This window comes from Gavia stellata, chromosome 4 (genome assembly GCF_030936135.1).
Source record: "Gavia stellata isolate bGavSte3 chromosome 4, bGavSte3.hap2, whole genome shotgun sequence".
Taxonomy (NCBI): Eukaryota; Metazoa; Chordata; class Aves; order Gaviiformes; family Gaviidae; genus Gavia; species Gavia stellata.
The window spans coordinates 47,297,739-47,312,383 of record NC_082597.1 but is presented as its reverse complement, the minus strand read 5'-3'; the positions used below and the strand labels follow the sequence as shown (position 1 = coordinate 47,312,383).

The following is a 14,645-nucleotide window of genomic DNA, read 5'->3' as shown; positions in this document are numbered from 1 at the left end:
TGCAGTTTGGCACTAGCAGGAAGAGGAGATCTGCTCCTGAAGATGCTCCTCGGATGCGGTTTTTTGCTCCGCACCTCGTGTAAGAGTAGGATCCGGCTTCCCACTCGGGAACAGAGGAAAGACAAGCACAGCCTTCCCCTGCCTGCAGCCGGAGGTGGCGCGGCTCCTGGGGGAGGCGTCCGTCCCACCCGCCTTTACGGGGGGACAAACCTGCCGGCTGAATGAGCCGAGCCGGGCTTGTGCTCCAGCAGCTGGATCTGCTCTTTGAAATCCAAATCCTCCCCCCGCACGCTCCGCCGTGCTTGCCAACAAATTAGAGAGATACACGCAAGGCAAAATACAAACACCATTCTTCGTACCAAAGAAACAGACGCCTTAGGAGAAAAATCCAAACGTGAAAAAGCAGCTCATTAGTATGTTATGCAGTATGTTGCGGGTGAACATTTGCTTCTCCCCCTCCCCTCGGGAATTTATTTCCAAGGAGGGGGTTTCCCCCAAAGAAGCTGATTAGGAGTTTTAAGTGTAGAAGTCTAACTAAATAAAGCTGGGTGTTTTTACTAACGACGGCTTCTCGCTCTCCCATCGCGAACCGACTGAGCTCTGACTGTAGAGCACTGAGCATTAGCGCACCTCTGCAAACGAGCAAACCAAAAGAAAAGTCCTTTGCAAGTTACGCGGTCTTCCCTGCTGGCAGCTTGATTAATATCGGGACAATTCCAAAAATATACGGGCTACATTACCGGAGCGACCCCAAAGCTCTGAATGTATCGAGGGGCCTGGAGAGTGTGTGGGGGGCTGCCTTGTCATCTCAGATGAATTGATTTCTTCTAAGGCATGAAATATGGGTCGACATTCTGGTTTCTAAGCACGAAGCTAAAGGAAGGTGTGAGGCAGAAGGGACAGGGGCTAAGAAATAGATCCCTGTTCAAGCTGGCGGCACTAACAAACGGATGCATTGAGCTGCTTTGACAGGGACTGCTGGTTTTCAAGGCTAGCTCGTTTGAAAGAACCGTTGCTTTTTTTTTTTTTTTTTCCTTCAATGCGATGTGTGCTAGAACCGATTAAAAAATGTGTAATTCAGCGATCCTGAAAGCCACACAGCAATTTTATTCTGGTCTTTCAGCACCCGGCTCTGTACAGTCTCAGCCTTATTTTGTCCTTTGCTGAGAGCTGCCTGTATCTTTTGAAACGCTAGCGTGCATTAAGGAGCATCTATCCTCGAGTTTTGAGACTCTCTGCCCTTCTTACCAGAAACGGCTAGATGAATACAAAAAAGGACTTAGTGGTTAACCGATATGCTGCTAATGTTTCATCCACGGGCCTCCTCCTCCTCCTCCCCTTTTAAAACTTCAGCTCTTGGAAAAACAACATATTTTAAGCTTTCCACACAAATATTGATATTGGCAAATAAAGCCAGCCCCCAGTCTAGGGTTAGAGACAGTCTTCTTTTTGTTTCTACCCCGGGCAATCAAAATTAATCCACTGTATTACAAATTGCTTCGGAGTATTTCACTTTTCCTGACAAAACCCGTACCTGGCATATGTCAGCGCCAGAGAGCTTTTTCCTAGCCCGCTTGTGTGGTGGCTGTTTCCAGAGGGTAGCAGGCAGCGATGGGCGGTGGGGCGGGGACGTGACCCAGCAGGAAAGTCACTTATTTGTGTCTGCTTTTGTGCTGGGGCAAGGGGGAGTGTTAACAAGTAATCAGGTAAAGCGGAGGTGGTGTGAGCGTGACGCCTTACCTCGCCCCCTGCTCGCAGGGTAAGCGGTACCCGCGACGAGCAGGCAGGTCGCCGCCTGGACCCCAGGACACCGCGGCCAGCGCATCCCTCCAGACCAGGGACAAGCCCTTCCCGCACCGCCCTGGTCGAGGCTCTGAGCTTAACCCGGCACACGGCCAAGCCGCGCACTGCATGAACGCAACAACCTCCCGAGACGTTACCCGCAATTAAAAGCGAGTGAAAACGGCATCCACATGAAGGGGCTGCGTAAAACGCAGGTCTCCGCTATTGGCTTTTACTCAGGCGAAAGCCGCGCAGAAATCAAGGGGGCTGAACCGCGACGAAGAATGAAGCCGTTGCTCGTAAAATGGGAAAGGAGCGTACGTAAGGATATCACACACACAGATGCCCCTGTGCCCCTCCGGAGCCGGGGCGCAGGGCTGCCGCTCCCGCGGGCTGACACCGGCTTCGGCGGCACGAAGCGCCCTCCCTCGCCCCGCGGTAGTTTTCACAGAAGCCGCAAATTAAGAATAAACTGCGACGGAAGAGAAAAAGCCACCAGAAATTACCACTTATTGAGACTGCGTGGTCGGTGCATTTTCTTCTCTCCTGCCGCTCCCCTAGCCGTGCTTTTTGTCCTGCGGCACGCCGCCTTTTCTCACATTAAGGAAATTGTCGTTTAAAGGAAAATTGCTGGAGAACGGTATTAAATCGCGCCAATGACAACATGTTCGGCAAATTAGAGTCAAGCTTATGGCTGACTTGTGTTCTTGCAATGAATAACCTCTCGAACCTCCTACACATGGTGACGGTGGCAGAAAACATGCAATTTTGAAGGGACAGTTCCCAACTAATGACCGAAATGTAGCAGGAAAATAAAGCTGCTTGTATTTTTTTACGTTCTCCTTTTCAGAGCGTGGCTCACAAGCACAGAAATGAAGCTGACTTGAAATAGAGGCATTTATCCTTTATTAGAATTTTAACTAAATGCCTATAGCGAGCTCTCCTAAAAAGCTGTCTTGTACCTCAGGAGGGCACGTTGGCTGTGGATCAGCTAATTGGTGGTGTTTATTTGCGTTCAGGCTTGAAGTAATGCCTCGCAAAAAAAAAAAAATGCTAACCTCTGGTTTCTTTGTCTAGGAGTAATTTAGCAAATGAATGCACTAGGAATAAAGAAAACCCGACCCTCAGCTATTAACAAACATACTTTTATCACTTCTTAACTTTATGAAACCGGCATTGGTTGTTACCAATATAAAATGCTCTTATCTGCTTATTGTTAAAGATGTATCAATCGCCTTTCAACCAGAAGTAGTTTTGCATCTACCTGGTTATCTGGGCTTCTTTAGCGTTTGATGCAAAAAAATAACTAGCTATATAAACAGCAATCAATCAACTAAGAAACTAAGAAAAGGTTGCTAACTCCAAACAAATCTATCCATCATTCAGGTGAAGACCAGGAGAGGAACAAATGCTAGTCCTCGGCAGATAGGTATGTACTATCCTATTGTGTCAGCATCTATGTCACCAAAATAATGGAGGAAGTCCACCTGTGCTCATGAAGAACAATCCGTTTGTCCAACTGCTCTGCAAGTAACAGTGTAGTTTATGATGTCATTCATTCCAACTTCCAGTCCTTGTACGGATGGCCAGTCTGGGGCAGTTACACAATATTTCTCCTAAAAATCTCTTTGAAAACCCAGTCCCCATCCATCGGCCATTGTGGAACTTCATGAATGCCTCTCCAGTAGGGATTTTAGTGCTAACAAATCCTCAGCACAACTTGGCACTCAGAAAGTGCCTTGAGGATGTATCCAGGGAAATGTGGTCAGCACTTTCCTGTCCGCCATCTACCTTGAAAACCAGGGAAACAGTTCTCCACAAGATCCAACAGCTGCTTTAGACTGATCTGTATTGTTACTTGCAGGCCACACTTACGTCTCTCTTCCTACTCTAGGCACATTTTTCTGCCTCTGTGTGAGACGAAAGAGGTGTCCCATTCCTACTTAGCCACAGGTATATCCATGACAAGTTGGCATCCCACTTTCATTTATATATATCACACAAGCTCTTACAAGTGCTGCAGTAGTTCACTGTGGGCCAAGATTTCCATTCTCTAAGACCTTATGCAACATTGAAATCAGCAGCGACTGTGATTTGTCTGCTTTCCACAGACTACTAGCCAAAACTCCTATGCTTTTCACAACTCCTATGAAAAACAAAGTTAGTTAATTTGTTATTCACTTATGACTGTAAAAAGAAATAAACAAAGCAACAAAGTTTGCTGATGTAAGTTGTTTTTTTTTCAGCTTGTACAGCTAAGTGCAAACAGCTTGGATCTCAGATGTGATATCAATCTTTTATAATATGGTTGAGTTCCTTTCCTGCCTTTTTGGGGCCATGTGGTAATAACAACTTTTCATACGTGTTTTTCTCATTACAGAAAAGCATATTAAGATATTGCAATGTCCCAGAATATTAGCCTGGCTTCCATTAATGCTAATAGGAGTAACTTCAGTGTGTATCAATGAAAGACTGTATCTCCATAAATATACATTGGCATTATCATAATGATATGACACTAAAATAAAAAGGATATTAATCCAATATATCCCTCATAGTGCATACAACAGTTGTAGTGGGAGACCAAGCGGCACTTTTGCACCCATGTGTCTGAGGCCAGATTTGGATGCCACTTGTGGCACATTTTTGAAAAACGTAAACATTACGTATAGCGGATGCTCCTTTAATGAATGCATGTTTGAATAATAGGATTATTAACAATTAATTATAATGATTTACTAAGTCAAAATGTGACACCAACTCACCCTGCATCAAAGCAATGTCTATCTTACAGATACATTGTCTCCCTGCTATTTAAAGATCTCTTAAAACAAGAAATCTATTTGAGCAATAATGAGTCAGCATGATTATTGTTTAAGAGTATCTAAACGTGCAAGCAGGAAAATCTGTCCATTATTCAGTGAGAAACATTTCCTCATGGTGTTTTGTCATTCAGGTGTGGGTTATCTGAGTACCATTAACACCTCGTTCTCATTCAGAATACACATTTTGGGGAGCATTTTTTCTGCTGCAGCAGGTAATGATGCTCCTATACCACAGTTCAGATGACGGAGGGTTTAAAGAACTAGTGTGCAGACGTTCAGGTAAGTTGCACAGGAAAAGACACTCCAAGAATCTGTTCAGGAGAGCTTGCAGAAAGCTTTTCAAATCGTTTTGGTGAATGACACCTATCAAAGGATCAACGCATAAATGCACCTTGGTTATTTCATTCTTAATTTTGAATGAGTGCTTTTTTTACATTTCTGAGACTTGAGCTTCATACATCCAAGGAAGATTTTTAAAAGAGCTTATTCACATGAAGTCCCTTCTCCTTTATGTTAAATGATCTACAGGGAACATAAAAAAACGCTGAGGAGATGAGGCAAGTAAGCCACGAAGAGGTCTGGAGCACCACAAAGGCAGCAGCACATCTAGAAACATGCAGTTTCAGGGATTTGTGGTGCAGGTTTTTCTGGGCCATCACTGTGACTCACAGCAGCTCCAACATCAGAACAGGTTGCCAGAGAAATTTACTTTCAAGAATATGTTCTTGTCCTAAATGGGAATTGCTGTATCGGGGCATAGCAGTGGAGGGCAGAAAGAAGAGAAGGAAAAATTAAAAAAAAAAAAAGGAAAAGAAAATGAAAAAAAATAAGAGGGAAGGAAAAGAAAACCTGAGAAATACACAAAGGAAGTATGAAACAGTTTTATGCTGCACAGAACAGGGCTTGAAAAATTCATGTCACAGAATCACAGAATCACTAAGGTTGGAAAAGTCCTGTAAGATCATCAAGTCCAACCATCAACTAACACCACCATGCCCATTAAACCATGTCCCACGATGCCACATCACACGGTCCTTGAACACCTCCAATGATGGTGACTCCACTACTTCCCTGGGCAGCTTGTTCCAGTGTTTCACCACTCTCTCAGTAAAGAAATTTTTCCTAATATCCGCCCTGAACCTCCACTGGTGCAACCTGAGGCCATTTTCTCTTGTCCTGTCACTAGTCCCTTGGGAGAAGAGACCAACACCCACCTCTCTGCAACCCCCTTTCAGGTAATTGTAGAGAGCGATGAGGTCTCCCCTCAGCCTCCTCTTCTCCAGGCTAAACAACCCCAGCTCCCTCAGCCGCTCCTCAGAAGACTTGTGCTCCAGACCCCTCACCAGCTTCACTGGCCTTCTCTGGACACACTCCAGCACCTCAATGTCCTTCTTGTAGTGAGGGGCCCAAAACCGAACACAGTATTTGAGGTGCGGCTTCATCAGTGCCGAGTACAGGGGCACGATCACCTCCCTACTCCTGCTGGCCTCACTATCCTGCTGGCCTGATACAGGCCAGGATGCTGTTGGCCTTCTTGGCCACCTGGGCACACTGCTGGCTCATATTCAGCCGGCTGTCAACCAACACCCCCAGGTCCTTTTCTGCAGGACAGCTTTCCAGCCACTCGTCCCCAAGCCTGTAGCGTTGCATGGGGTTGTTGTGGCCAAAGTGCAGGACCCGGCACTTGGCCTTGTTGAACCTCATACAATTGGCCTGGGCCCATCGATCCAGCCTGTCCAGATCCCTTTGCAGATGTCATAAATATGTCACCATGTACAGCATTTATGTTACCTCTGACCTTGCATACTGTAAGGTGTGACTATGAACAGCAGGCATGTACCCAGATTTAGGGTTGCTTCACTTTATTTCTGAAAGCCATAAAGGTCTTTCTGCTAGCTTGAACAGAAATCGCACCTTGCACTTTTATTCATATTTGACCAGACACACTGTACTTTCAACACTGCAATTTGTAAAAAATGTATTGGATACAATAATAAGACATCATCCTATTACACATTGCAATGTTATTTAATGAAAACAGCAACATATTTTGGCATATTTTGTAACTTAATTTCTGTTGGGTATGCTACTTAACCTATGCATGAAGATATCAACTTACGGAATAGCAGACTAAGCATATTATGAACCTCAGAAGGCATGTCAGCGAATATTGTGACTCCAATTTGTAATTTAGTAAATTATATGTTAAAAAGCTACTATTTTCTCTTTGAAAAATAAAATGCCTTTAATAATGTTGCCAAAGCATTTTATTTAGACTTGGAGGTATTTCTCATTCAGAAACACCTGGAAAGCAAAAGAGGTCAGGTATGATGACTTTTGTACAGCAGATCTTTTTTAGATATAGCGGTAAATATAGATGATATAGATATAGAAAGATTTATGAAATCTGAAATACAAACATCTCTTATTTACTGTGGTGGTGATGTGCAGTATATTATGGACACTCTAGACGAATAGAGGGAATAATCTGCAAGAAGTGTTAAACTGTGAACTCCTTGATTTTGCATTCTGATCTCCAGTTAACACCCCTAACAGTGGTGTATCTCTTTACTGACCATGCTGCCATGTATAGTGGCAGACATTTTGAACTAACAATGTTTTTCCTACAAAACTGATATCCTTGATGATACAATTGAAACCACAGAAGCTCCAGTCTTTGAGGGTGACATTTAAAAGTAATTATATAGCAGATCTGGAAATTCAGTTTAACATTTACTACATACATTGGGAAACTAATTAGATAACATAAGCATCTAGTGATATTTTATACCCTGCTGACAACCACAGCATTTCTATAGTCAGGCTGAGCAACCTTCACTGATCATCATTCCTCAGAAAGGTAAAGAAATCTTTTCTGAAGTAGGCTGCACTGACTTTTCAAAAGTAAAATGATAATAAACACCAGCACACTGAGTCAAACGAGCAAGGTTATTTACTGGAGGTTTTCCATGAGATCAGCCATTTTTAATCTGAAAATGAACGCGAGTATTCATAAAAATGGAGATAACTGCTTTCAATCCGTAGTCATATGTGTGTTAGCATAAAATGCACCTCACAAAATAATGTCATATGTAATTTAAGTACATTTTAAAAACAGCCACCACATAAGCATTTATGATCTTTACTGGCTGAAGTTTCAAGCCCCATTACCCTCCCCACCTCTCTCTCAGTCTGTAGGGGGTTGAGGCTTCACAATATTGGACAAAAACAGATGAGAAAATACCAAAGACAGACTTCTCCAGATACAATTAACAACTTCTACCCTCAAAGTGGAAAACATTAAAATAATGTTAGGCTTTGAAATCAAAGAACATTTTCTGTCCTGTATGTTGATGGACAAAGCATTCACTAGACGTAATGAGCTAGATACCCATGAATAGTTGAAAGAGTATTTCTTCTCTTTCTCTAGATTTCTTTGCACCACAAAACTTTTACACATGGGTCTGAAGGAGTCTGGACACATGAACAAATAAAGTTGGGTTAACAGTGTCATGTAGATGTAATGTTACATTACCCCAGAACAAAAATGAGAACTTGGTAAATATATTTTTTTCTTTAACCCTCTAGGAAAATGTTAGAAGTCCTTGAAAGTATAAAACTATAACATGTTGCTTTATCATACCATGACCATAATTCAGGACAAAAGCTCTAGAGAACTTCTCATATTACTAAAAAAAAATAAGTGCATCCCCACCATTTGTAGGCTGCTGTGAATTTTTGCTGCTTCAGTAAAATATTCTAAACAGACTTCTCTAAGAATGGCATTGCTGGCTGTTATAGCTCACAACAGTTTGCAAGCATGTATTTTATTTGTGAGAAAATGAGAATTCAGTGTTTTGATATGTGACATACATCACATGAGCGTGAACCATTATTACATTTGCACATCTCAGGCAGTTCTTATAAGCAAGCCTAAACTTATTCACCGTACAACAATCCTTGTAGGGTTAATCAGTTCTGCATTCTACACCACATGAACATATGAGCAATTGAAAACACAAACTATGATAACTTATTGACAGGTATAAAATACTTTCACCAAAAAAACCCCAACCCAAACCACTGTAACCATGTATAATAAAATAAGTCAAACGTAGTTAACTGAAACTGTTTAACCTGGTAATAAACATGAATCCAAAAATTGATATTCACAGGCTTAAAAAGAAACAGCTCTCCATATGCTTTCCATACTTGATTAAATCAACTAGCTAAATTATCTCCAATATTCAGCTAATATTTTTAAGCTTTTGCCTTTTTTTGCCTGCTCCCCATCCTCCGCTGAGCTGCACTGGATGGTCTCGAAATGATATCCGTTCTTTACGAGATGGACCCAACCATGATTTTTCTGGAGTACATATATTCTTTTCTAAACAATAAACAGACATGTGAAATTAATAACCAACCAAACAAAACTTCCTAAATTTCACTGCATGATATTATTTTTAAGATAATAATATACATTAATATGTCTAATTTGATAGCACACAACTTTTATAATTATGTATCGCTCACTGTTTTTAAAGTAATACAATTATTTTCACAAGGTAGTAGTACTTTTTAAAAAACAAACTCCTTATCAAAATAAACAGTAAAATTACTACACAAAATTATAATATTTTTAAAAGTGCCGCTGTATGTCCATTTTGAACATATTTTAAACACACAGAGAAATAAACAATGCTTTTGACCTAGAAACTAGTAATGTCATTCATCCTTCAAGCGGATGGAGAACTAGTTCAGAAGATATATCTAATTAGCAAGTTATTGTTTTACCATATTTGACCAAATAAAAAAGAAATTTCTTTTTTTCAAAGCCCAGGAATACTTAAGCTTTGTTGCTAAATGGTGCCACAGCAAGTTTAAGCACACATAGAAATATGTGAAATAAACACTTTCATTGTCATGCATACAGACGCTTGAGTAATTTAGACAATAGTTTCTACAAAATACTTAAGACAACTGTTGAAATAAAATTGTCAGTACACCTGACCAAAGGTATGATATTTATTTTACACAAACCAACATTTTACAGATGGAAATATCTTTCTTAGACATCTGTAAGGAAGAAAGCATCTGTGGAAGACAACTCAAACTTTGCAAGGGAATGATATGTTAACAGTACAGCAGGGTTTTTTTAATATATATATATATATAAAATTAGCAGTCTCTCTTAGCTTATCTAATAAAAATTTTACAAATATCTTTTTGCCACCTATCAAAGGAAAAGATTACTTAGTACATATTTTTAGTAAGTATTTTTGATATTTTAACTTTTTAGTACTTTTTAATAGCAAAATTAAATTTCTCACAATAAATAGTCCCAAAAAATTTAAAAAAAGCTTAAATCATATGACCGAATATAATTCTATCTACTAATATACACAACATAGCTGCAAATTTCAAACAGTAAGAACTTCGTTGTTTTCTCACAGATGCCTTTCTGTAGTCTGCTAGATCTAAATGTCAGAAGCTTTTCCCAGCCTACAGTTCCCTTTTTTTATGAAGTTTTAAATTATTGCAAATGTATTTTACTAAATATTTCTCTCTTTTTGCAATCAAGAGCTTTCAAATATTTTTATCATGATCTCCATTTGTTTTCTTACAGCTCTACAGATGTAGTAACTTGGTTTTTTCCCTTAAAATATATAACTGATTCTAGGTCTACCTGATAAAGGTTTAAAATACTAATGTCTTGCCTTTACAGGAGTCTCAGTTTCTTTGCCTTTGGATCTTTTTATTTAACACCTCAAATGGTAGCAGATATCTCTGGTGCAGAAAGGCTTTTGTTAAAAAGCAAAGAATAAAGTTATTTAATCAAGTAGTAAACTTTCCATTAATTCCTTTGACTGGGAACAATAATGTATTCACTGAAGGCTGAAACCCTCAAATTAGTAAATTAAGTGGTTACTTTAGTGAAACTTCAAAATAAATCTAACATGTTAATAATATTAAAAAAATGCATTCGTTCTTTAATTTAAAGAGATGTTTTCTGAAGTTGCAAACATTGTTAAAGAACAAAAAGAATTAAGACTGGAATATGTTCTTTGTTAAAAGAAAAGGGGGGGAAAGAGCTATTGCATTTGAAGTTGGGGGCTAAATTATGCTTGAGACTGACTTTCCTATACACTCATCTTCAAGGACATATGAATGATAAAGGTAAACTAGACATACCAGTTATATATTTTGACAAAACAATTTTTTTATTACATTATTTTAAAAACAGAATACATACAAATGCCAAAACAAAACCATCATTAATAAATTTGAAAATTAGTTTAAAAGTGATAGAGTCAATATAACGAAATAGGAAGTCAACCACATTTTAACTGTCTAATCTGGATTATTTCTGGATTAACAATCTTACTTGGTTATGAGCCTGTCTGTACTGCTAAATATTATCTTCATGATGGATTTCAGAAATCTGTAAATGTAGGTTTTCTGGCTTTCCACTTATAGCTATACGCAATTCATTGGAAGGGCTATATTGTCCTTCCATTAGTGTGAAATGTATATTATTATTCCATAAAAAAATCCCCAAGGACTTGCTGTAATTTGCTACAAGAAACTTGTGAAAAGTCTTCATAGATTACTAATATATCCTTTTATTTTGTCAGAATAACAGCCGTAGCAGTCATAGCATGAATTGTGCTTGTCTAAACTTCAGAGTCAAAAGTTCACAATCTTTTTTTTTAATTTATTTTTAATTGTAACTGATTTATGCATAGTTTTGATGGTACAGTGGTCAAATATTTTCTGAGTAAAATGTAATAATTTGTTAATATTGAGTGCATGTAAGTTGTCTGACAAAACAACTTTTTAGATGCCTGTGAGAATCATAGGTCAGGATTTGTAGACCCTCAGTAACAGAGCAGGATAACTTCCTCAGCCTAAAGGTATTTTCAAAAAATCCCAGATACTCTAAGCATGTAGACTCTCTGCTCCCCTGAATGCAAGTTTAACAAATCAGAGGCTACCTCAAAGTCTGACAGTCACAGTCCTCTATTTCTTTATCTAGGCTCAAGTGGTTAGATTTCCTAGGGTCTGCTTTAAACTTTACTATACAGTAGTAACCTAGACAAACTGAATCAAAGCATAAACTATTCTGTATTATTTCTTTCCATCCTTCACCCGGTTCTCAGCACTTTCAGACAAATAAAATAAAACCTTTGCAGGGAATGATCAACTAATTTAGAATGAAATAGCTACAAGACATGTTTGTTGTAAATCACTGCAAATCACTCCCTTCATATCTCCCATCTTCCCATCTTTGAAATGGGCATAATTATGCTTGCTCTTCTGATAAAACACTTTTGATTATCTACTAACTAGTACTAAGAGATGGGTATTATTATCAGCAATGCTGTTGCAGTTATCGGTCTAACTGGAGTGATGAAAGACAGAACTGCCATGGAGATCCAACAGCCTATTACCTGAAGAACAATTCTCAGACACAGATATGAGTCAGACTGGCATATAGACATAGTGAAGTTTGCTTACTTCTATTCATATTATACCTAATTCTCAGACATTATACTTACAGACCACTGGTGGCTTAAATAATGATGATTGAAAAATTGTGTCATAAAGCAAGGAAACACCTCATTTACAATGAAGGTATTAGTCAAATATGAGAAAGGTTTTTATTGCAGTTCTTTCTCTTAGAGTTTAATGCAAGAACAAACAAAAAGAAAAATGAAAATATAGGAATGGAATGCATTGCAAATATAGGATTTACCTGATTTATGATACATGTGCCCACAAATTACTATGCTTATTTTTAATTCATATCTTTTGCTATTTCAGTGAAAATCTAGGTATGAACACTCTCGCGGTGAATTAAGAGCAGCTTTGTACTTAAGTATAAAGTAAGCATCTAGGTAGAGTCTTGCAAGAAGTAAAAATATTACATATAAATTAAAACTCAGTTATTTTGTTGTCAATACCTGTGTTTGCAACAGGTTTTCTGATTCTACATTATTCAAACAGGCAATTTTTTCCTCCAGAAATATTCAATAAAGACAGCTCCATTAGAAAATGGTTAGAATTTTGGGGATAAGGAAAAACAAGAGAGTCTGGTAAGCGATAACAATGTCACTTTGAATTAAGAGACCAAAATGTTCCTTAAAAATACAGCCTTGTTTTTCTAAACAAACAAACATATTAAAATGAATAGGTAACTGAATCCTTATTATATTTGTTTTGCTTATATTTGTTGTCTTTACTTATATTTATTGTGCTTTACTTCTACTTGGATGTAAATACATTTATATCTGCTCAGGGGAAGCTGTTCAATTTTACTGCTTTATGAGATTTTTTATTTTAAGAAAAGGGGAGAAAATAATAAAAGAGTGGGAAGGATACTTAGTTCAATGTACAGAAAATTAAAGCAAAGAGTCGCTGAAAAACAATGATTGATAGCAAATGAAAACATTTTGCATTTTTAAAAATGTTTTATTGAGCATACACCTGGAGTGCTGCAAGGTCAGATATCCAGGTATTATGAAAACATTAAAAATCTCTGTGAGATCCTTTAACTGTTCTTCAGGGTGTACTTTATTTGAAAGTCTAACTTTATACCTCAATAGGTTTTTTTGAGAGAGCTTATAGCTTTCTCTTACAGCATTACTGATGATGTGAACAGTTTTTACAGCAAGCTTGGATTTGCAAAACCTCCATTTTTCCCTAAACTGCAATGTGCCTTTCAAATGAATGGTTCACATATTAGCATATATGAGTGAATAAAATTACTATTATCAGAACTTTTTGACTGGTAAAATAAAAGGTGACATTTAAAGTCATATTTTGCTGTAATTATAAAAAGATCTGTAAGGCACATCTTTCATTAATATGCATACATACACATATAGGTATGCGCATGTGTATTTGTGATTTATGAATAATTGTAAGCATGATCATAATACTTTCATGTTATGTTCCATGAGTGTATTTGTAGCGGGCCTTACCCAAAGGCAACAACAGAAAGATTCACGTTGTTTCAAGCCCATATATATTTATCTTTACTAAGTATAAATTAGAACTATTACATTGGGTTTACTCTATAAAGTACTGATATATTTGACAACAACAACAACAACAACAGCAATAATAATATTTATCATTACTGGTACTAGAATTAAATAGAACCTGGAAAGTGTATTAAATATAATTTAACATGATATACAGTTATTCTAATACCCATTCATATGGGAACAAAATCTTAGCCAAGAAAAGCAATTTAATTTCTCCTATACCAAATTAGGCTTTGGAAGACAGGCTGTAACAGTTATTTACTGTACTTTCATTTAATTGTCATATTTGACTATATGAAGCTCCAGTATAGTCTGAGAGATTTCCAGGTGCCTGTATATATCAAATAACCATTTCTTTTGAGTATGTGCTGAAAGCTTGTCTTGGGTTAAGTTAACATGCTTCTATTTCTAAGCAGTCACTTTTCTGTTGTTTAATCTGTTTTCTGCTATTGATTTGTTCTGGTCTTTTTTGGTTAAAGCCTGGGTCTTTTAACAAATGTCAAGGTTTACATATCCTCTGTTTTGATAAGTAATGCAATATGTAAAATGCTTTGAAAGAAATTCTTGGTGTCCAAGAAGAAAAGCTTTGTTAAACAGGTTATGATAGAAATTTTATGATGTATAGTAGACGTCATAGGGCATTTATCGATCCACCTAACATTGTGTGTCTGGAGATATAATTTATTTCAAAGTTCTTACCATATTGTATTACTTAAAAGTAAATACAGCATAAGAAGGCATGGAGAAAAAACGTCAACATTTTAATGAAAGTGACCAGAACGAATCCTTAGCAGCAAAGCGTTTACATCAATTTAAGCTCTGGAAAGAAGCTAGGTTCAGCAGGTCTATGAAAAAGGTAAATGCTACAATCTCAGAAAAGTTACTTTTTAATATTGTTACTTATGGCAATACTGAAGTCGGATCAAAAAAAAATTTCTTTTAGTTGCATTGTTTACACTAAAAGAAAAATATATTTATTGTATTGCAA

At 37.9% G+C, this 14,645-nt stretch overlaps 1 protein-coding gene across 1 annotated transcript in view; it reads right to left on the bottom strand.

Annotated features, from left to right (window-relative positions):
* Positions 1–8,854: 8,854 nt before the first annotated feature.
* LRRIQ1 (leucine rich repeats and IQ motif containing 1) overlaps positions 8,855–14,645 on the bottom strand; it is a 111,626-nt gene continuing 105,835 nt past the window's right edge. The window contains 1 exon segment of the mRNA XM_059817104.1: positions 8,855–8,994. Within this exon segment, the coding sequence (XP_059673087.1) occupies positions 8,855–8,994 (140 nt within the window).